General features: G+C 60.6%; 1 protein-coding gene across 12 annotated transcripts in view; it reads right to left on the bottom strand.

The window, feature by feature from the left end:
- Positions 1–90: 90 nt before the first annotated feature.
- Positions 91–21,506, bottom strand: part of PACS2 (phosphofurin acidic cluster sorting protein 2) — a 97,962-nt gene continuing 76,546 nt past the window's right edge. For 3 of the 12 annotated variants that reach the window (XM_063715767.1, XM_063715764.1, XM_063715759.1), the window contains exons 9-25: positions 18,307–18,464; positions 15,448–15,538; positions 15,123–15,197; positions 14,274–14,419; positions 13,325–13,463; positions 12,796–12,900; positions 12,464–12,570; positions 11,864–12,018; positions 10,950–11,060; positions 10,426–10,534; positions 9,695–9,727; positions 5,345–5,387; positions 4,083–4,125; positions 3,563–3,698; positions 2,488–2,714; positions 1,998–2,111; positions 91–793 (exon numbers count right to left, since the gene is read on the bottom strand). In XM_063715767.1, coding sequence (XP_063571837.1) covers positions 675–793; positions 1,998–2,111; positions 2,488–2,714; positions 3,563–3,698; positions 4,083–4,125; positions 5,345–5,387; positions 9,695–9,727; positions 10,426–10,534; positions 10,950–11,060; positions 11,864–12,018; positions 12,464–12,570; positions 12,796–12,900; positions 13,325–13,463; positions 14,274–14,419; positions 15,123–15,197; positions 15,448–15,538; positions 18,307–18,464 — 1,911 coding nt within the window. In that variant the 3' untranslated portion in view covers positions 91–674. The remainder of the gene's footprint in view (positions 794–1,997; positions 2,112–2,487; positions 2,715–3,562; positions 3,699–4,082; positions 4,126–5,344; positions 5,388–9,694; positions 9,728–10,425; positions 10,535–10,949; positions 11,061–11,863; positions 12,019–12,463; positions 12,571–12,795; positions 12,901–13,324; positions 13,464–14,273; positions 14,420–15,122; positions 15,198–15,447; positions 15,539–18,306; positions 18,465–21,506) is intronic. The other 9 variants (XM_024231551.3, XM_024231552.3, XM_054530601.2 and 6 more) reach the window with 7 other exon arrangements.

Genomic DNA, 21,506 nt, shown 5'->3' with positions numbered 1-21,506 from the left:
TGTGAGTCGGGGTGGGGCAGGGGCTGGGGAAGTGGGGGCAGGCTCTGTTGGCTCTGCCCAGCCCCAGGGGGACTTCAGAAGAGCAACATGTTTGGCAGCTACATTAGAACATGTATTTAAAAGCATTAAAAATATCTGCTGCTATAAAACCTCCGCCGCAGGCAGGAGTTTATTGGGAACCACGAGTGTGCGGTGCTGGGGGCATCTCTTAGGCGGGCAGGATGGCCCCCCCCAGGCTCAACTCAGGACACTCCCAACGGGACTGAGCAGCCCCATGGCCCTTGGCCTGTGGCCACTGAGCTCTGCCTGCCCCAGGCTCCCTGAGGAAGCAGAGTCCTGACTTCCAGGAAGGACAGGACACAGAGGCAAGAACTCGGCCTGTGAGGCTCTGGGTGGCTCCTGAGGCCAGAGCACGCCTTCCGCGATCCATGGCTCAGCACCGTCCTTCTGGCTTCCCAGCCCCAGGCCGAACGTTCGGGTTAATAAGCAGAGCAGTTATTCGGCTCCCGGCAGGAGCTCCCCCGTTAGTTTCCACGTTGTGAGCACATTCATACTTAAGACTGTTTCTCTTTGTGTTTTAAGGGTCTGTCTCTGTAGTAAACTGAAATGTTAACAAAAATGCAGCTGGGCCCCTCACAGCATGGGGCAGGAGGTGGGCCCCTTGGTGGGTGGGGCTAGAAGGTGGCCTTGGAGTGTCCGAAGATGCAGATGGGGAAGTGCTTCACGTGCGAGGACCACTGCGCGGCCAGCTGGAAGAACTTGACGTCGCTGCACTCCACACCGTCGATGAGGACTGTGGGAGAGGGCTGCCTGACCACCTGCCCACCTGCCCGGCCTGCCCACCCTGTCCACCTGCCTGCCTGGCCCACCAGGCTGGGTAGCAGCCGGGGGTACAGGATGAGAAGGAGCCCCATGCTGGAGGGTACCAACACTTTCCTCAGGGACTCAGGGGCTCCAGGGCCATGCTGGCTCCTGAGGGACGCCGTTCCTGCCTCTGCCTTCCCACACCTCAGAGCCCTGGGGGGTGGGGAGGCTGCATTTCCCCCAGGGCTGCCTGCAGGTGGAAGAAGCAGACCCCACCACCTTCCGCCAGGCGCTGCTGATCCACATCCACCTCCACCTGCACAGGTGTGGGAAGAAGACACTGGGAGCCCCCTTAAAACAGAGACCCCTGTGGGGAGACAGGGCCACGTCGACCTGGAGGTCATCTGGCCTGTGCTCAAAAAGAGGAAAGCCTCCCAGAGCTCCATTTCTGAACAGTTACTTGCAGAGTATCTTCTCAAAAACACTTTTTTTTTTTTTTTTTTTTTGAGGCAGAGTCTTGCTCTGTCACCCAGGCTGGAGTGCAGTGGCGCAATCTCGGCTCACTGCAAGCTCCGCCACCCGGGTTCACGCCATTCTCCTGCCTCAGCCTCTGCGCCCAGCCAACACTTTTAAACTACAAGCCATTATTTTTAGGCCGGGTGCGGTGGCTCACGCCTGTAATCCCAGCACTTTGGGAGGCCGAGGCAGGCAGATCACCTGAGGTCAGGAGATCGAGACCAGCCTGGCCAACACGGTGAAACCCCATCTCTACTAAAAATACAAAAAATTAGCCGGGTGTGGTGGCGCGCGCCTGTAATCCCAGCTACTTGGGAGGCTCAGGCAGGAGAATCACTTGAACCCGGGAGATGGACGTTGCAGTGAGCCAAGATCACCCATTGCACTCCAGCCTGGGCAACGAGAGCAAAACTCTGTCTCAAAAAAACAAACAAACAAAAAAAACGAAACAACTCACTACTTTTAAAAAGCAAAAAGGGTTGAAAAAAAATTCTTTCTCAGCATTTGGAAGGTTGTCAGCCTCACTGAGGGCTTCATCGAATGTGCTTGCACCTTGAATCGTGGAATGTGCGTGTCACAGCAAGACACCCGCAGCTCCTATGGTGGGCTCCAAAAGCAGCGTTGCTGTGCTCTCACCTACGTCCCACTCTACAGACCCCAGGGCCCGTGATGCTCACCCCGCAGCATGTTCTGCTGCTGCCTGGCAGTGCAGATGAGCCGGCTGATGCCCTCAATGCACTGGCTCTTAGACTCCACGTCCTTGTCCTTCGCTTTCTTGGGCAGAAACATCACTGGAAGGAGAAAAGAGGCCCTGCTGTCATCTTGCTGCTCCTTCCGGGCCGGGGCCAGGGCCAGGGGTACGTGTAGGGGAGGCATTGGGGGCTTAGCTGGTCATGGCACTGCTCACCTAGGAAACCTGCCTTCCACGGTGACTGAGGACAGCTGCTCTCCTGCCCACACAGCTGGCCTCCGCCTGAGGTCTGGTCAGAAGCACCTGCCCCTCACTGCCCTCAGGATTCAGGCTCCCTCACCCCACCCGCCCCTGCCTGCGCATGTGGGCTGCCTGAGGCCAGCCCGGGGGGCTGTCATCCCTGTTGACTGCGAGCTGCCCTCTCCCACAGAGCCACCCTTCTGGGCCGTGTGGCCTTATAGCCTGCCCCACCTCACCCTTCTTGTTCTTCTCCTTGGTGACCACGGTCATGGACATGGTGGGCGTGGCCGCAGCCTCGCCGCTGCTGGGCAGCCTGCTGACCTGGAGGGACCGGAAAGTGCACTTGAGCGTGTTTTTGGTGACAGGCAGGTCCTTCTTCTCGGCGTCCCTCTTCCTGTCCGCGGGCTGTGCTGCCGTCCAGTAGTCCACCTGCAGCCCCATCAGCTCGGCGCCGACACCCTGGCTGGGAAAGGCAGAGGGAGGCATTCACACCTGCATATTTGGGCATAGTGATGGGGACGTCACTGTCCCTGTGACAGGCCAGGTGACAGCCAGCACCTGTGCCAACTTGCCAGCAGAGGAGAGCTGGGTGCTTGGAGCATGCTCTGTGGAGCTGTTCACGTGCCCAGTCACCCCCAGAAGGGTCCTGCGTAAATTACAGGGACCCTGGCGACAGGAGAGCCTCGGCCTGGGAGGCCTGTCCACCCGCTCTCCAAGCTGCCCCTTGGAGTCGTGAGGGCCCATGTGAACCAGCTCCCTCAGGCGCAGCCTGGAAGGAGCCGGTGGCTGGAAACACAGAGGCGGGGGGTCGGCGGGGGTATCTGCTGGTGTGAGCCCTGCACGCAGCACCAGCACCACGCCTGGCCTCAGGGCCCACACCCCCCATGGCTTAGTTCCACTTGAGTGAGGTCTGCTCCGGAGAGACCCAGGCGGGCTAGCAGGGCCTCAGCACAGCTGTCGAAGCTGATCCCATAAGGACCGTCTACAGACTCCCATCTCTTGCACCTTCTGCCCTCAGCTTGTTTTTCAAAAGCTCCAACTGTGTACAGAGCTGAGAGACAGCCCAGCACAACGCCCACGTTTATTCACTCTGCAGGAGTTTCTGTCTCCCAGAGGTCCTGCCCCCAAACCCCAGATCTGTGGCAGGAGGTGGCCAGAGAGGACCCAGCCGTCCTGCAGAGCCCCTCCGCCTACGTGGCTGACAGGCCAGGTGCCCTGGGAGGTGGATGTGACGTGGGGGAGGATGACTGAATCAGGCAGCGTGTGGTGGGGCAGGCAAGTGAGATGTGCTGAGCCGTGAGGCACCTTTACCTGGGGGAGGACAGGCCTCCGCTCACCGACGGGGAGGAGGGCGGGGTGGGTGAGGCCTCCTTGGCCGCAGGAGATGTGGACGGCGGGGTGGAGGAGAGCGCGCCAGAGCCCGAGGGGGCCGCGTCGTCCGAGTCGCCTTTGGGGAGGAGTCACAGGGCAGGCTGAGCCCACCTGCTGCTCTGCCCAGGTGCCACCAGGCCCTCTGGACCAGGATGTGGCCAGAAGGCCAGGCAGCCCCTGGGGGTGGGCAGGGCGGGAGTCCCCAGTGGCCTGTGTGAGACAGGAGGGTCTCGGATTCTCCTCGGTTTTTGGAAGACAACCCTGCCAGCCTTGATGTGGGGCTTCATGACAGCAGTCCCTGGAGGATGAACCCCCCACAGAACAGAAGCACCACAGCAAGACTGGGACGTGGCGGCTCTCAGGCCCTGAAGGGTTGATCTGGTCTGCAGGACCAGAGTGACCGTGCTCCTGTGGCCCACCCGCGGGCCACTCACAAGGCCTCAGGGTGGGATGGGGTTACCTGATGTAGCCGAGGATGGCTCCACAATTCCAACCTTCACAACCTAGAAAACAACAGGTACTGGCTGGTGAAAGCCGTGCAGTTCAGCCAGCCCAGCGCCCTCCCAGCGGGGCTCCCGCCTCCCCACCGTGGCCACCACTCCCATGGTGCCAGAGCGGCCAGGGTGGTGCCAGGCCCCTCCTGCCCTTCTCTCCCCATCTATGGAGCAGAGCTGAGCTCAGAGCAGCCACGTGGGGACAGACAGTGCTCAGGGTGCGAGGATCAGCAGGAGGGACTGCTCTCTCTAAAGGCGGCCCTCAGGGCAGCTGCGAACTATGTGTCCAGTAAGACCAGGACGCTAGTGAGAGGGACCCTGGCGGGCCGATGCGGATAGGCCCCAGACCTGGCAGGCCCCGTGTGGCAGCCACGAGCCACAGGTGGCTACGTAGATCTACCGTGAATCCCAGTGACACAGCAGGGCCTCGGTTGCATGGGAAGGCCTGTGTGCCCAAGCACAGCATACTCTTGTCACTGGAGAAAGCTCCTTGGGCAGCCGCTGTTCAAGACGAACTCCACCCTCCCAGAGGGCCAGCCGCCGCCCCAGAGCCCTCAGCAGACCCAACCACTGCACAGTGCACGAAAAGGCCTCTGTTCCACCAGTGGGGAAACTGTGGCCCAGAGACCCTTCCCCTGCCTGGGCAACCTGTCTGCCAGGCCCTGTGGGTCTGTCTCACAGCAGACACCTGGCGGGAGGGAGGCCACACAACAGGGCGAAAAGATGGACAGGAAACAGGCTGTGGAGACCCAGGGCTGGCAGGGAGATGGCCGGGCTGGCAGAAGCAGCCCTAACCCTGGGCAGGGCAGGAACTGAAACCCACACCCTGCAGGCTGCAGCCCAAGTGGGCACTGGGAAGCTCCCGGGGCCTTGGGCTCCTAGAGGACAGAGGTGCCCTCCCCAACCCGGGCAGGCAGTCTCTCCTCTCCTGAGATGTGGGGCCAAGCCTGCTGGGTGTTCCTGAGGCCTTGCCCCACCGACCTGTCTCTGCTTCCATTTATCAGCCCCCAAGACAGAGCTGAGCGGAACTAACAACCTCTGGCCCCACACCCCACTCCAGCAGGGAAGGAAGCGAGCTTTGAGACAGGCCAGATGGAAAGGCAAATCCCCAGCTCGTATCTCTGGGAAGGTTCTGGAATATATCAAGTCAATCCCCAAATGTTCTGACTATAAACGACAAGTTGGCAGGTGTGTGGTTTCCCATCGCATAAAGCTGGCCAGTACTCACCCCGACAAAGGGAATGAACTTTTGGGAGGACTCTTCGTCAGGGCTAAGAGCAAGGAAACAGACAGTTAAGCTCCCCTCAGGGCACAGCCCCGCCTGGTGGGCACAGCTCCCTCTTGGCCTGAGAACCTGGCGCAGCCCCGGGGCCACGGCCCTGCCAGACAGCCCTGCCCCAGTCAGCCCTGCCCCGTGTGTCCCGGCCCCACCCATCCCCAACCTCTGCTGGCCCTGGCCTGGCCCCCAGGACCAACACTTGGGCCCCTTCTGACATGCTGGAAGGACAAAGGGATCTCTGTGCACCCATGGTCAGGAGGACAGGCCAGAGGGCACAGCTCCACGGAGGGATTCACTCTGCCATCCTAGGTGCCCAACGCCCACACAGCCAGCTCAGCCCTGTCCAGCTTGCATTTCCACTGCCCCACCAAGCTGGGCACCCCTGCTCTGCTGGGGTAAGGGCAGCTGCCAGTGCCCTGGGACTCCCGGGAAGAGCCTGGGCCCTCTCTGGTAACCAGCAGCACCAAAGCCAGGGCAGAGAAGTTTTCTCCAGACCATCTGGGTAACATCCATGCCCACATGAGAGGCCAGGCTTTGGCTGCAGTGGGCCTCCATGTTCTACCAGAACACCCCACACACAGCCTGCAGGCAGGCCCAGCACGCCCCAGGCCATGCCCTGTGTGAGCTGATGTGCTTGGCGGGCAGTGGAGGTTTTGTCTGGACTTGGCCCCATACAACATCTGGCAGATAACAGCAGCCTCTCCTGGAAGTCTGGTCACAGCCCGTCCACGTGAAGATGCCAAGGATATGAGGACAGGAGCCGAGGGGCCGCTGAGAGGACCTGTCTGTCTTCCCCTCCGACGTGTGCGGCTCAAGCAGGGCTGTCCTGTGGTCCAGCTCGCGCAGGCTCCTGCTGACTGTGCCCACTGCAGCCTGGGCTCAGGCCCAGGAGCTCTCCCACAAGACAAGGGGCCAGCACAGCATGAGGCCCCGCCGGCAGCTAGGGTGAGGTGGGGGCATCTCCTTCTGGGACCCAGGAAAGATCCAGAGGGCAGGGCCTATCCTGAATGGTGGGCTGGGTCTGGCTCCCCTCTTTCCTTCTCCCCTGGCCTCAAGGCTCCCCGTGGCCTGCACGTAGGGACAGAGGTGCCTCCCCGCCCGGCTTCCTCGGCCAGACTGCGTCAGCAGCTGGTGCCATCTCTCTGGGCAGTTCCCTCAGCTGTTTCTTGTGTCTCGTTTCCCCGAACTGCAGAGTCTGATGCCAGCAAGTGGCTGTCTTACAGGTGGAGACTGCACACACAGTGCAGAGGAGCACCTGTTGCCCCTGGAGTGCTGGGGGCAGGACGAGAATGGCCAGGCCAGCAGGGTACCCCTCAGGGACAGCCCTGCACCAGGTGCAGAACATGGGCTCGCACAGTGGCCCCGGCCCTCCCTTGGGTTGTCGTCCAGCACAGGGTCATTCAGGGAGAATCCCTTGCAGGAAACAGGCCCAGGGGAGGATGCCACAGGCCCAGCCCGGCTGTCTGCCTGGAGCACCAGCTCCCAGGACCAGCAGCGCTATCTCCTCAAGAGCCCTGCAGGGCAGAGGCTTGATTCCAGTGCTCCCCACAAAGTGTGCCCACAAGTAAAATAGCCCCTGCCCGGCGGCCGGTCCAGAGCACACTCCCAGGAGGCAGCCTCTGTGGCTGGTCCCAGCAGGTGCCTTCCCTGTCTTCGCAGCGCCAGTGTGAGGAGACGGCGGCTGGCAAGACCCACCCTCCCCGGACGCCAACCTGGACGGCTCCTGGCCCACCCTCTGCAGAAGACCTGGCAAATGCCTCTGGATGAAACGACCTACAGATTCCTCCCATCCCATTAAAGATGCTCCAGGCCTAGTTCCACTTCTAAGGAGAAGAGTTGAAAGCAAAACTTTCCCCTCTTCTTATCCATTTCAAATAACATAAAGCGATGCAAATCCTGTGTTCAGCCCTGCCTCTGCCTCAAGGCGGCCTCCTGGCCCCCCAGCACCCTAGCTCTGTCCACAGCTGTCAGGCAGGAGTGCCTGGACGTGGCCCTTGACATCCCACTATCCTTGTTGAGCAGACCGGTGTTTGGAAATCTCAGTGACATCTGTGTCCTCCTAGGCACGCGAAGGCACAGAAGACAGGTGGCGGCTGCTGGTCCCCAGGGCATGGGTGGCTCCAATTCCTGGGGCCACCTGCCCTCTGCCGAGCCAGACCCCCCCACCGAGCCAGCCATGGCAGGGTGGCCTCCCATCCATGCTCTGCTCTGAGGCCCATGGGGCAGTGCGTGGCAGATGAGGGCCGAATGCAGGAGATGTCACAACACAGGGATGTTGCTGGAACTCTCAAAGCCAAGCTGCGCCTCTGGGCCATGCAGACAGCACCCAGCCCTGGACATGGGCCAGTATGACAGGGGTGACACCGGCTGGACACTGAGACCCTCACCCTGACCCTGGAGGCACACACATGTCCGTGGAGGCAGTGTGGTCAGGAGTGTAAGGAGCATGCCACCGTGGCGTGGCGTGGGGAGGCCCCGCAGGCACGGAGGGCGCAGATGCCCTGGGGGCTACTCCGCATGGCCCTGGGCAAGCTGCCGGATGCCTCAGCAGCCCTTTCCACCCATGCGCTGCACGGGCAGGCTGGGGCTCGAGGCCGCCCTCCAGGCCTGGCCTGCCCTCATAGGAGGAATGCCATTCTGGGCAGAGGAGGGCGGGCCAGCAGGGGTCACCTCACGAAGGACTCTCGCAGGGGAGCCTGGCTGGAGAGGGCTCTGCACAGGTCCCCTGTCACAAGGGCTGTGCCACCGCCTGCCCTCTCTCAGCCTCCCGACTGACCCTCCTCTGGGTAGAGAGAGCAGGTAAGACACTCATGCCCTTTGCTGGGTTCCTTCCAGGACCCCAGGAAGCCAGTGTCACCCCTATAACGTGGAGGCAGCCAGTGTCACCCCTGCAATGCAGAAGCAGCCAGTGTCACCCCTGTAACGCGGAGGCAGCCAGTGTCACCCCTGTAACGTGGAGGCAGGGGCAGGAGGCGCAGGGTGGGAGTGGGTCTAAGGCCCCCTAAGGCCCTGGCTTGCTGCTCGGAAGAGCTGACCTGGGAGAGACAAGCAGCTGCGTCCATAGCCTGCGGCGGCCCGGGCAGCCAGAGCATGCTGCAGGCTCCTCGTGCCACAGCCAGGGGGCAAGGGCGCAGGCCGCCGGGGGTCAGCAGGGGAGGCCCCCACGGCTGGTCTTTCACCTGCGAAGGCTTGTTTAGCAGGACAAGACATAGGATGTTCAGCCCCCTTCCTGTGTCTTCCCAGCGCCCAGCCCTGCAGCTGTGGGTGGTCCCAGGCTGCCCACTTCGAGCAGCTCCTAGGCCAGCAAGGGGGCCCCAGGAACCCAACTACCCTGCACTGAGGGCAGGGGGTGGGGGTGGGGTTTCCTAGGACAGCAAATGACCTCACACAGGGCAGAAGACACGGGGTAGAGAACGAGCCCATGGGAGGACCAGCAGGGCCCCCCACCCTGCAGCAGGACGCACCTGGCCAAGGAAAAGGGGTGGCTCTGTCTGAAAGGGCAGCTTTGGGGGTGCCTGGGACTTGGCTCTAAACATGAAAGGTTTTAGTGGGTGGAGCTGCCTCGGAATGAAAGCTCTTTACCCCCATTTGGAGGTCTTGGTAGTTTGGCCCCATCTCCAGGTAAGCCACAAGATGCTGGAAACCCCTCTCTGCTGGCCCCAGGTGCTCGAGGGAGCCCTGGGAGCCAGGCTCTGCAGTGTGTAGGCGGCCTAAGGCACAGCCGCTGACCGCCGTGTCACCGGGCCAGCTCCTTAACTACTTGCTTGGGCGTCCCCATGTGTAGGGCATGCACCCGTGCCCCTGCTAGGCTGCTGCCAGGTTAACAAACATGAAGGGCCTGGGGCACAGCCTGGCCCAGGTGACCCTGGTGTCCACACCAGCCACTCGCTCCTGGTTTAAAACGAGGAGGGGCTAAACCTGGCCACTTCTCAAATCAAAACCCAGGGTCAAAACAGGGGAGGAAAGGCCTGCCTGGCCGACCTGCAGGCTTCAGGGCTCTGGGGTGGAGTCCCAGCACACGGGCCTGGCCCGGGGACAGGAGGGCCCATCTGCTGCTCTCCTGATTCAGTGTCAGAGATCAGATGGAGGAAAAGGGTCCACGTCAGCACAAAGTGACTCCAGTTGGGGCCACCTCCCCTCTCCCGTGCGGGCTCTCAGCCTGCAGCTGGTGGCCCTCAGGGCCTGACTCCCAGTCTGGAGAGAGGACAGCAGGGTGACTCAGACAGTGACTCTGCTAAACAAGCCCTAAAGACCAGCCTGGGGACAGACAGGGTGGGAGGCAGACCCAGAGAGCCATACCTTAGGGTAAAGTCAAAATGAAAATGCTTTTTCCTTTTCAGAAAGCCACCAAAAGAGAAAACAGACACGTTACGACGCCCTCAGGAGCCCTCCAGGGACTGCCGAGGGCACTCAGTGGCTCCCACCTCACTAGGGCCCCTGCGTGGGAGAGCCCGTGAGTGCTGGCTCTGCACCTTGCACTCGGCTCTCTCCCCTGTAGTCTAGGGAAGGTGTGGGACAGCTGGCGCCGGATGTGCAGGGAGGAGGTGCCGGGCAGGACAGACAGATCTCCGCAGGGCTTTTGGCCCAGGGCTCCTGAGCACTGTCCTGCTCTGGGCAGGTGAGGACACGAGCTGATCACTCACCCATGGGGCCTGAGGCCCAGGGACTCCTCAGTTCCCCAGCCCGGGAAACCCAGGCTGTGGAAGGAACAGGTGCCCAGACTGGAGGGGCTGGGCCACTGCCACCCTGGCCCCATGACAGCTGTCCATCCTGTCAACTTCTCATCACGCGGGGTTTCAACATGCACAGAAACAGGTGTGGAAATGGCACTTACTATGAGGGATCTGGGGTACGGGGAAGCACCTGCTGTCAGGGAGGCCCAGAGCTGCCCGGCTGGCCCAGACTCTGGTCTAAGCCCGGTGCGGGGCTCTGCGGCCCACCAGGCTGAGCCTAGCAGCAGGTGGGGAGGCCTGCGGAGGGTTGGTGGCTGGCGGCAGCCTGTGGTATGGTGCCCGGGCCCACCGCTTTACCTCTTCTGCTTGTAGGTCAGCATGGCCTCTGCGATGGGGAGCTGGTGGGCACAGTTGGCCCCTGCGATGTACTGCGTGATGCGTGACACGATGTCCGGCGTGTCCTGTACTGCAGGGGGAGGAGGCGGTGGGGGGTTAGGCTGGTGCCAGGTGGGGTTCCAGGCGGGGATGAGCTGGGCCTCCCCGGTGCCCCGCCCAGGCCTCCCGCACCCTGAAGTGTGGCAGGGCTTGCTGGTTGCAGCTGAGGGGCCCCGGTGCTCTACTCTCGAGGCGGTACCAGGGCAAGTGTGGGAAGACCTGAAGGGCTGTACCGGCCCCTTCCCAGACAGGCCCCACAGCTTCCAACATTCCGAGGCTCAGGGGAATAGGAGGCATCCTGGCCAAGGCCCCAGCGGGCCCTGTCCATGGCCTCTTCCCTGAGGCTGAGCCTGAGCAGGTGGGGGGCCTCCTGGGCACGGCATCTGGGGAGACCGGGGCCCCTTCCTCCCGCGGTGGCGTGGGCTGTGGACGCGCCCGGGCCTCACCCGCACTCTGGGCCTCCAGCTTGTTGAACAGGTCTCTCCAGGCCAGGTCCTGGAAGAAGTTGTTGTAGCGGTAGTCCACGGAGCCTAGGTACCTGGCCACGGGGTGGGAGCCTGCATGCCAGGGGTGGGGCTGGTGTCACCACGGGGGACTCGGAGCTGCAAGGCTCCCACCGCAGCACAAAAGCTGGGCCACCCGACCCCAGGGCTGTGCTGCTGCCTTCCAGACAAGCCCACTTTCCTGCCACCACTGCCCCTCGCTGGTGGATGCCTGTGGCCCCACTGAAGGAGCTCCAGCCCTGAGCTGAGGTCCCAGAGCCTTGAGTGCCACTGAGGAAGGCCCAGCAGGGCACATATGATAGTGCAGAGGCCTTGGCTGGCTCAGGGCTCTGATATCAGCATCGTGAGGGCCACACGGGAGAGGTGGCACCTCCAGGCCTTGCTGCTGGTCAACAGATTAAGGCTGGATGGGTTTGTTTCGTGGTAAGACACATTGTATGGACCTAAAGAAGTAATGGAGTTCGACGACACAGGACCTGGACAACTTGAGAGGATTAATAACAAGCCCTGCTTTCCACTTCTGACTTTGGAAATCGAAACTGGCATAGAGTTATCACAGCGACTGACGGAGAAGACACCCAGCTCAGGCCCCTTCAGAGGGTGATGGCTTTATCTTGACCCAAATGGCTGTTTTAGGGCAATCAAGTTATCTTGCATGTAATTAAAATTAACAAAGTGTTACTGTATCAAACAAACATTTAAAAACAACAAATGTGTAGCAAGCAGGGACACCACACCACGCCACAGCGCGCCACGCGACGCCACGCCACACAACACACCACGCCACACCACTCCATGCCACGCCACACCGCCCGTGGCGTCTGTGCCCAGGCCCAGGTGGACGGCGCGGTGCTCACCCAGCGGGATGACCAGGAAGCGCATGTAGCCAAGCCAGTCGGGCGTCTTGTGGGACAGCTGCTCCACGAAGAGCCGCAGGATGGCGCTGAGGTAATGCTGCGCTCCCGCCACTGCGATCTTCACGGGGGTCGGGGGCTGGGAATTGCAGTTGCAGCTGCAATCCAGAGGCAGGTGGGACGGAGAGGGGACAGGCGCCTCAGGGGAGCTGTCCTCCGTCCAAGGATGCCAGTGTGAGCCCAGGGGGCTCCGTGCCTGTGGCCACTCATGCCACAACTGCCCTGGAGCTGCCCAAACCCAGGACCCCCACATGCCCAAACATGCCCAGGCTGAGGCGCCACACAGTCATGGCCTCAGCCTAGGCTTCCAAGGACGGGCCAGGAGGCCACCACTCCAGTGTGGCAGGACACCCGCCAGGCTGCTGCTCCTGCCCACAACTGAGGGGAGGCCAGACTGCGAGGAGCACATGAGTCAGCCTCTGTGGACACCAGCCACAGCCCCAGGTACAGGACGCACCTAGCCCCGGAGCAATGGGCAGAGGCGGGGGTGCAGGGACCCCGAGGGGTACTTGGGTGGTGAGTACAGGGTGGAGCCCAACTCACTATCTCTGTATTCGCGAGACGATGGTGCTGAAGGCCGCCTGGACGTCCGCAGGAGAGCACGTGCACACCACGGGGAGCGTGTGCCTCTGCAGGACATCGGAGAGGAACTGGCAGAAGACAGGCAGACGCTGACTTCGGCACAGCCGCCCAGGCCACCCCCAGCACCTGACCCTCACCAAAGCTCTCAGGGGCTCCAGAGACCCCAGGCACGTCCAGGCAAACCACAGCCAGCAGCTCCAGCACCCGGGTGTGCCGGGTGCGGGGCAGGTTCAGGAGCCCACTCTCCTCTGTCCTACACCCTGGCCCTCCACTCCAGGAGACGGCACCCCTACCTGCCCCTGCCAATCCGAGGTGTTGACGAGGATGATGTTTTCGGGAAGCTGGTCGTCGGAGATGAGGATGTGGTTGAGCTGGTCATACACAGTCTTCCTGGGGATCTGGAGGCACAGAGCCCTGTCCACACCCAGAACAGATGCACAGCGCCCATCCCCACCGCCCCAGCCCTGGTGCCTGCAGTGCCCCTGCTCCCCCTGCAGCCACAGAGGCTCAGTGGCAGGAAGAGAGCTGGCCAGCTTAGAGACCCCCCCTGGGATAAATCAGCCAAGCGATGAGGCTGCCCTGGACCAGGGAGGGCAACAGAAGGACTAGAACTTGCCCTGGGGTCCACATGGCCTTCCTGACAAACCAACCCATGACCCGCCCGCCCTGCTGTGTAGCAGGAGCCCTCCAAAGCCCAGGCATGCTCTGTGGCCCAGCACCCTTGGCCCCCTGCACTTCTCTTTTTGCCCTGCCCTAGTTGGTGCCAGGGTGACCACGAGCCCTGCCTCCTGGGCGTGCCATGCCCTCCACCCCCACCTGCACCTGCACCTGTAGCTGGCTCCGGGCGTCTGGGCAGCGCTCGTTGTCCAGGCTGTTGGCCCGCTCATTCTGGGGCCGTGCTGCCTGCCGCTCCTTCAAGGACGTGCTCCGGCCCCGTCGGCCAGCCTGCTTCCCCTCGGACCTATTGGGGACCAGCACAGGCTAAGTGGCTGTGGCAGCAGGAACAGGGGCAGGGGCAGGGGCAGGCCTGCAGTGGCCTACACATTGTGGTGGGGAGAGGGAAGGGTGAGTACAGGGCCAACTGATGGGCAGTGGGAACATGGGCTGCACAGAGAGGCCACCAGCCCTGGGAGGGCCACAGCAGCAGCTGAGTACAAGTGAGGCCGTGCCTCCGACGGGACCCCACGCAGCTCTGCCTGTGAGACTGCGAGCCAGGCCAGGAGGCTTGGAGCCACCGTGAGGACGGAGCTCACCCTCCCTGCCCGGGCCAAGAGCTGGGCAGAGCCAGGTGCACGCCAGTGCAGGGCACTGAGGCTGCCAGGGCGACCTGGCTCCAGAGCGCGGACACAGGCACCTGGGTGCCGCCACAAGGTAAAAACCCAGTGCCCAGACTCCTGCTTTGGAAAAAGTCCCAAATACCACAGAAACATGAAATGGAGATCCTGGAAGAATCAAGCTGGTAGATGTGTGTCTTTTGGCTGAGGCAGGGGCTACTCAGGGGACTGTGGGGGCACCTGCAGGAGAGCAGACACACCTGACCCTGCCCTCAAACAGGTAGGGTGGAATCTGGCACTGCAGGCTTGACACCCAGTGCTGGGGCAGGGGGTTTGCTTCTGCTTTTTAAGAAGAGGGACGAGGCCCGAATCTGCTGTCTACACCCAAGGGAGCTCATCAGGCTGGACTGACACGCACCCACCCCGATTGATGCCCCTGACGGCCCCTCCCCCAACAGGTGCATCACCAACCCGCCCCGCCGTGCAGCCCCCATCACCTGGTGGAGGGGATGACAAGGGACTCTGTCTTGGTGATCCTCCCGCTGGGCGGCAGCCTCTCCGTGAACACATCCAGGGTGGAGGCCTCAGCCTCGGGGCTGTCCTCAGGCTGTCCAGGCTGCTCCCTCGGGCCTGGCACACCCTGCTGAGCAGAGATGGGCTGGAGCCTCCCGTGGAAACCACACCCGTGCTGTGGCCCCTCCAGCCCTGTGGCCTCTGGCTCGGGTGAGGGTTTAGGCCTCTCCAGGCTGTGGCTCCTACATGTGGACCCCGCCATACGCTGACCAGGGAGCCTAGCTGAGCTAAGTTCCAACCACAGGGCTCCCATCCAGGCCATTGCAGGGTGACCAGCACCCAACCTCCCAGGACACGACTTGCCCTGGGCCCAGAACCCCCTAACTGAGGAGACCCCATGCAACGCAGCAGGGGGGAACCAGGCATTCCTGGGTGCCATCCACCTGAGGGTGGGTTGAGTCCAGGTGCCCTGACCCTGAAGGTAGGGTGAGTCTGGGGCACCCGGACCCTGAGGGTGGGGTGAATCCAGGTGCCCTGACCCTGAGCGGGGGGTGAGTCTGGGGCGCCCTGACCCTGAGGGTGGGGTGAGTCCGGGGTGCCCTGACCCTGAGGGTGGGGTGAGTCTGGGGTGCCCTGACCCTGAAGGTGGAGTGGATTTTGGGATACTCTGACCATCTGGTGACCTGGCCACCCCTGAGGGCTGACCCCACCTCTGCACACCAGGTGTGACATGAGGACCTACATGTGGCCCCGTCCCTCTGGGTCAGACCCTTAAAGGCAGCATTGGTGTGCCTGGTGTGTGGAACGGGTGGGTGCGGCCCAAGCCTGCTTACGAGGGCCACCGTGTCAGAGACACTGTCGCTCGGCTGCCTGCCTCCCAGGGACCGCGTCTTCTCTGGCACGTCAGCCTATGGGGGAGGAGATGGGAATCAGCTTGTGCTCAACTGCAGGTGCCAAGGCGCTGACTTCTGGGCTGGGAATGCTGGGACTCAGGGAGGCCCGGGGCACCTGCGTGGCCGTGTGCTGCACAGTGGGTGCAGAGTGGCTCCAGGACAGCTGGACAGGGCCCTGGGCCCAGGACATGCTGGGAGATTTGGGCCACACCACAGCCCAGTCAGACCACAGTCTGCTCTGGGAGACCAGTGTGGCCCCACTCACCGGGCTCGGGGGCTCCTTGTGGCTGCGGGCACTGTGGATGCTCCCAATCTCCGTCTGTGAGCTCGAGTGCGACAGGCCTTCAAAGTATGGCCTGGCTCAGGGAACAGGGGTGGGGGACACGTTAATTTCCAGGACCCTTCTTGCACTGAAAGCACAGTTCTCCCACCACACCTGGAGGGACAGACTGCAGAATCCAAAGGCAGAGCAGAGCTGGGTTCAGAGAAGAGCCCGTGTCAGCGCACACCCTGCTCGCGCCAACTGCAGCACAGGGCACAGAACGATTCTGGAGCTGGCAACACTAAGCGCCGGGCCGACCTGGCTGCCCCGTCCTGGTTCTTCCACCCGCCCTGACATCAGCTGCAGGAAACACACATCCCTGAAACTCGCGGCCTTAGCTCCAGGCAAGGCTGCCGCAAACACGAAGTGGCTCTGGGGAGAGCTCCACTGGCCAGTCCTGCTGGAGGGCAGCCCTGGGATCTGCAGCCAGCCTGCAGCAAACAGGTGAACATGCTCGGCAAAACAACAAGGGCACATCAGATGAAGCAGGCCCTTCCAGACCCACCAGGCAGATCAGACCACCCAGGCCCATCCAGGTCCTCCCAAACCATCCAGGCCTATCCAGACTATCCAGGCCTTTCTGGACCACCCAGGCCTTTCCATACTATCCACACTGATGCAGACCATCCACGCCTTTCCGGACCACCCAGGCCTTTCCAGACCATCCAGGCAGATCCAGACCATCCATGCCTTTCCGGACCAGCCAGGCTGATCCAGGCTGATCCAGGCCACCCATGCCTTACCGGACCACCCATACCTTTCCGGACCACCCACGCCTTTCCAGACCAACCAGGCCAATCCAGACCATCCACACCTTTCCGGACCACCCAGGCCTTTCCAGACCAACCAGGCCCTTGCAGACCATCTGGCCCATCCAGGCCATCCAGGCCGAATGTCTCATCCCTGGTTGATATAATACGTATGAAGAAAAAGGAGGAAGGGAGACCTACAGATTCAACGAGACTTAAAAGACCTTTCAAGTGAAAAAAATTTGACAGGAGGCCAGGTACACTGGCTCACACCTGTAGTGTCAGCACTTTGGGTGGCCAAGGCAGGTTGTTCGCTTGAGCTCAAGGCAGGTTGTTCGCTTGAGCTCAGTTCGAGACCAGCCCGGGAAACACAGGGAGACCCTGTCTCTACAAAAATATAAAAATTAGCTGGGTGTGGTGGCGCATGCCATTGGTCCCAGCTACTGAGGAGGCTGAGGTGGGAGAATCGCTTGGGCCCAGGTGGTCGAGGCTGCAGTGAGCCGCGATTGCACAACTACACTCTAGCCTGGGTGACAGAGCAAGGCTTTGTCTCAAAAACAAACAACTCCCCCGCCCCCCTCAAAAAAACAGACAGGGCTTAGCAGTGTCTGGTGCTCCACCCTGGGTGATAAAGCCACATGGAAACTTGCTGCTGTGTGTGCCCATTCAAGATCATAGCCCCGAGACGCACACGCTTCTCCCCAAACTATGAATACTAGCTGGCCAGGGCTCTGCAGATATAGCCAACGCCACGGAGTTTAAGATGGGAGAGGATCCGGGCCACATAGGTGTCTCCTGTAGAATCACGTGAGCTGTTAAAGACAGAGAACTTTCTCCGGCTGAAGGCAGAAGAGATGAGGCAGGAAGGCCAGGGAGACCCAAAGTGTGAGGGGGACTTGACTGGGCCTTGCTGGTTCCGAAGGTGGAGGAGGGACCCTGGGCCAAGGTACGAGGACAGTTACCAGAAGGCAAGAATGACCAACGGCCACCAGGTGACAGGGCAGCCAGAGCCCCGTCCTGCAGCCATACGGAGCTGAACTCCACCAACGACCACGCTGGGCCTGCACTGTGTGACCTCAGAGCCCCAGTCAGGGCAGCCACCAATACCTCCACCCGAGCCCAGCGAGACCCTGGCCAAGAATGAGGCCACAGCCTCGGGATGGCAACCTCTAGAACAGGAGGAAGAGAGGCTGTTTTTGGTGGCCACATCTGCAGTCACCTGTCATGGTGGCTGCTGGCAACTGAAGCAGCAGCAAGTCGGGCTGGGGCTGCCGGGCGGGGCAGGTGGGGTGGGAGGCCGCTGCGTGGCTGCAGGGCTAACTGGGGCCGCACCTCCAACATGCAGCAAGACCACCTTCTTCGTGTTGTTCAGGTTAAAAAAACGTAAGAGCAAAAGGTCTACCAAGCTTCCTGACTCTGACTGGGGTCTCTGGCTCCTCAGCAACTGCCCAGAGCCTGGCACCTGCCTTCTGCCTGGTATGCTTGCCTTCCTGCCCCCGGCTGAGCAAGGCCTCCACACCCAGACCCATGCACAGAGCTGCCTGCCCTGCATCCTCTCCTCCTGCCCAGGCCAGGCCCCCCCAGCCAGCCCCTCCTCCCACCCAGCCACAGAGACACCTGCCCTCCCTCCCCACCTGCCTCTGCCTCCTCCTCCTCGGGGAGGGGCACCCAGCATGGGAGCTCTACTCCCCACCTGAGTGGACGGAGGTCCTCTGCAGTTCCCAGGGCATCCCCCAGCGACGGATCCCCTACAACGGGGTGCCACGCCCAGCCCAGCCAGCACCCTGCGGGACCCCTCTCAGTCCTCCCCAGCCCAGAGCTTGCACCCTCTGGCCTATGAAAGGAGAGCTGTCTGGCTCAGTGCGCCCGTAGCCTGGGCCTGCCAGGCAGCCGCACACCTCTCCTTCCAGCCACCAGAGCCTTCCCAGGCTTCGAGGCAGCTGGCCCTGCCCACCTGGTCTCTAGGGCTGGACATGGGTCTGCCAGAGTGGCCGCAGAGTGGCTGGGGCATCTGAAATGGCTGTTCCTCCCCGCCCCGCCCTGTAGGGCTCACCGCAGCTTTGGCTTGGGGGTGCTGAGGACGCTGTCGTCATCCTCCATGTCGGGGCCGCTGTCGCTGGGGTGCTCAATGTCCAGCGTGTCATATAGGAGATCCAGGTCCTCCTCTGCCTCGGGGATGTGCTCCGCAGGGTCCTGCTCCGAGTCCAGGACCTGCATGGGTGCCAGGCAAGCGTGAGTTCCCTGCAGTGGCCCATGCTGCCCCATTGGGGGCGCCCGAGACCACAGAGTCTGCAGGAATGCTAGGAGGCGGGCGCCCAGCCACCAAACCCCTCCGCTCAGCACGGCTGCAGTCCAGCTTCTGTCTTGGAGCTGGGAATGATCACCGAGGACCCCCGGTCCCCAGGTACCGGTGCGTGTGGCATTCCTCCACCTCGCCTGGGCTGGTACGGTCATCCAGGCCACCAGGGTGCATGGAGGGCCTGGGTGCAGGCAGGTGAGCTCTGACGGGTGTGGGCCACTGTGCAGCCACCACCAAAACCAAGATACAAAGTGCTCCCCACACCCAGGAGGCTCCCCTTTGCCCTCCTCTAGTGCGTTCCCTCCCTCGGCCCCAGGCCCTGCGGATCTCATTCTGTCCCTGTACATTCTGCCCTTTCACGAGTGCTACCCAAGAGGGATCATGTGGCCTGCAGCTCTCGGTGGCGGGGAGAGGAGGGCATCATCCACCCAGCGTGGCACATTTCATGTTCCTCTGCGTCCCCACCCAAGTCTCACCTTGAATTGTAATCCCCATAAGCCCCACATGCCAAGGGCAGGAGAGGTGGAGGTAACTGGATCCTGGGGGTGGTTTCCTCCATACTGTTCTCATGATAACGAGCACATCTTACGAGATCTGATGGTTTTATAAGCATCTTGTATTACCCCTGCTGGCACCCACTCTGACCTGCTGCCCCATAAAGAAGATGCCTGCTTCACCTTCTGCCATGACTGGAAGCTTCCTGAGGCCTCCCCAGCCATGCTGAACTGTGAGTCAACTAAACCTCTTTCCTTTAGTCACTTCCTCTGATGGTTCTGCAGTGCGCCACTGAGTGGATGGACCCCAGTCTAACAGATCACCAGCTGACGAGCGTTATGATCATCACAGACGAAGCTGCTGTGAATGTCTGAGTGGGTCCATGCATGTGTGTTCACCTCCCTGAAGTCAACACTGAAGAATGGGGGTGCTGGGTGTCTGGTAACTGCTTCCTGTGGCTGCCACACCACCTTACATTCCCCCAGCAGGGTATGGGTTCCTGCTGTTACACCTCACCCTGTTGTATTCCATTTGTTCCAACCATCCTAGTGGGGATCAAGTAGTGTCTCATTGTGGTTTGGTTTACATTTCCCTAATGACCAGTGATAATGATCATGATGATCATGTACTTATTGGCTTACTTGTGTGTCTCTGAAGAAATCTATTTAGAAAGATTTTTTTTTTTTTTTGAGATGGAGTCTCGCACTATCTGTTGCCCAGGCTGGAGTGCAGTGGCACGATCTCGGCTCACTGCAAGCTCTGCCTCCCGGGTTCACGCCATTCTCCAGCCTCAGCCTCCTGAGTAGCTGGGACTACAGGCGCCTGCCACCATGCCTGGCTAATTTTTTGTATTTTTAGTAGAGATGGGGTTTCACCGTGTTAGCCAGGATGGTCTCGATCTCTTGACCTTGTGATCCAACCACCTCGGCCTCCCAAAGTTCTGGGATTACAGGCGTGAGCCACCACACCTGGCCCCCTGCCCATTTTTTAATTGGACAATTCACTGCTCTTTGTCTTTGAGAAAGGGTCTTGCTTTGTTGCCCAGGCTAGAGTGCAGTGGCACAATCATAGTTCACTGCAGCCTCGACTTCCTGGGCTCAAGTGATCCTCCCACGTCAGCCCCCAAAGTGCTGGGATTACAGGTGTGAGCCACTATGCCTGGTTCTGACAAGTGATAAATCACTTTATTAAAATAGTTGGCTTAAGCATCTGCAATGGTGATGTCAACCACGGCTTGCAGCTCAATTCCAACGGAGCAATCAGCCTCACAATCCAGGATGGACCAGGCAGGTCCATGAGCTGCTTATGGATTCTCGTCTGGAAATGATCCTGTGTCTGAGAACCTTCACCACAAGGTGTTTTTCTCTTAGTGATTCTCAAAGACTTGGCAGGCATCAGAACTGGTTCTTTCGCTTTGAGATTCTTTTTCTCTGTGCCCCTCATAAGCCAGCACACACCTCCAGGGATTTTACATTGCAGCTGCTCAGGGTAATTCTAATTCAAGGAATCACCCCACGGGCTCCAGAGGTGTCCTCCCGGTGTTTTTAAAAGCCGCGGCCGCGAGGCGGCTTCCTGGTCGACTTCTCAGCACAAGTGGACAGCAGTGAGTCAGGGCAGGAGTGGGCTGACCCCAGCTCCGTGGCACCTGAGGCTGCATCGTTCTCAAAGCAATGGACAATTCAGCTTTTAACTAGACTGTGTCTTTATTTTTCAGTTATAAGCATTCTTTATGTGTTCTGGATTCAAGCCGCTTATCACATATATGATTTGCAAAAAACATTCTTCTGTTCTACTGTTTGGTTTTCTTGATGGCACTGTTTGGAGCACAAAAGCGTAAAATGTTGCTGTGGTCCAGAAAAACTTACCTTTTGTTGCTTGTGCTTTTGGTGTCACATCTAAGAAACCCCTGCCTAAACCAAGGTCATAAGATTGGCCCATTTTCTTCTAAGAGCTTTATAATCTTAGCTCACAGATGGAGATATTTGATCCATTTCAAGTTTTTGTTTTTTTTTTTTTTTTTGAGACAGAGTCTCACTGTGTTGCCTAGGCTGGAGTGCAATGATGCGATCTTGGCTCACTGCAACCTCTGCCTCCCAAGTTCAACTGTTTCTCCCACTTCAGCCTCCCAGGTAGCTGGGACAGGCATCCACCACGATGCCTGGCTAATTGTTCTTGTATTTTTAGTAGCGATGGGATTTCACCATGTTGGCCAGGCTGGTTTCGAACTCCTGACCTCAAGTGATCCACCTGTCTCGGCCACCCAAAGTGCTGGGATTACAGGTGTGAGCCACCACACCCAGCTGATCCATTTAGTTAATTCTTGAATATGGTGTGAGGTAGGGGTCCAAATTCCTTTTTTTTGAGACAGGGTCTCACTCTGGTTGCCCAGGCTGGAGTGCAATGGCATGATCTCAGCTCACTGCAGCTTCCACCTCCTGGGCTCAGGTGATTCTCCTACC

Source organism: Pongo abelii, chromosome 15 (genome assembly GCF_028885655.2).
Source record: "Pongo abelii isolate AG06213 chromosome 15, NHGRI_mPonAbe1-v2.0_pri, whole genome shotgun sequence".
NCBI classification, from domain to species: domain Eukaryota; kingdom Metazoa; phylum Chordata; class Mammalia; order Primates; family Hominidae; genus Pongo; species Pongo abelii.
The sequence above is the reverse complement of the archived record's forward strand: the minus strand, read 5'-3'. Positions and strand labels throughout refer to the sequence as shown.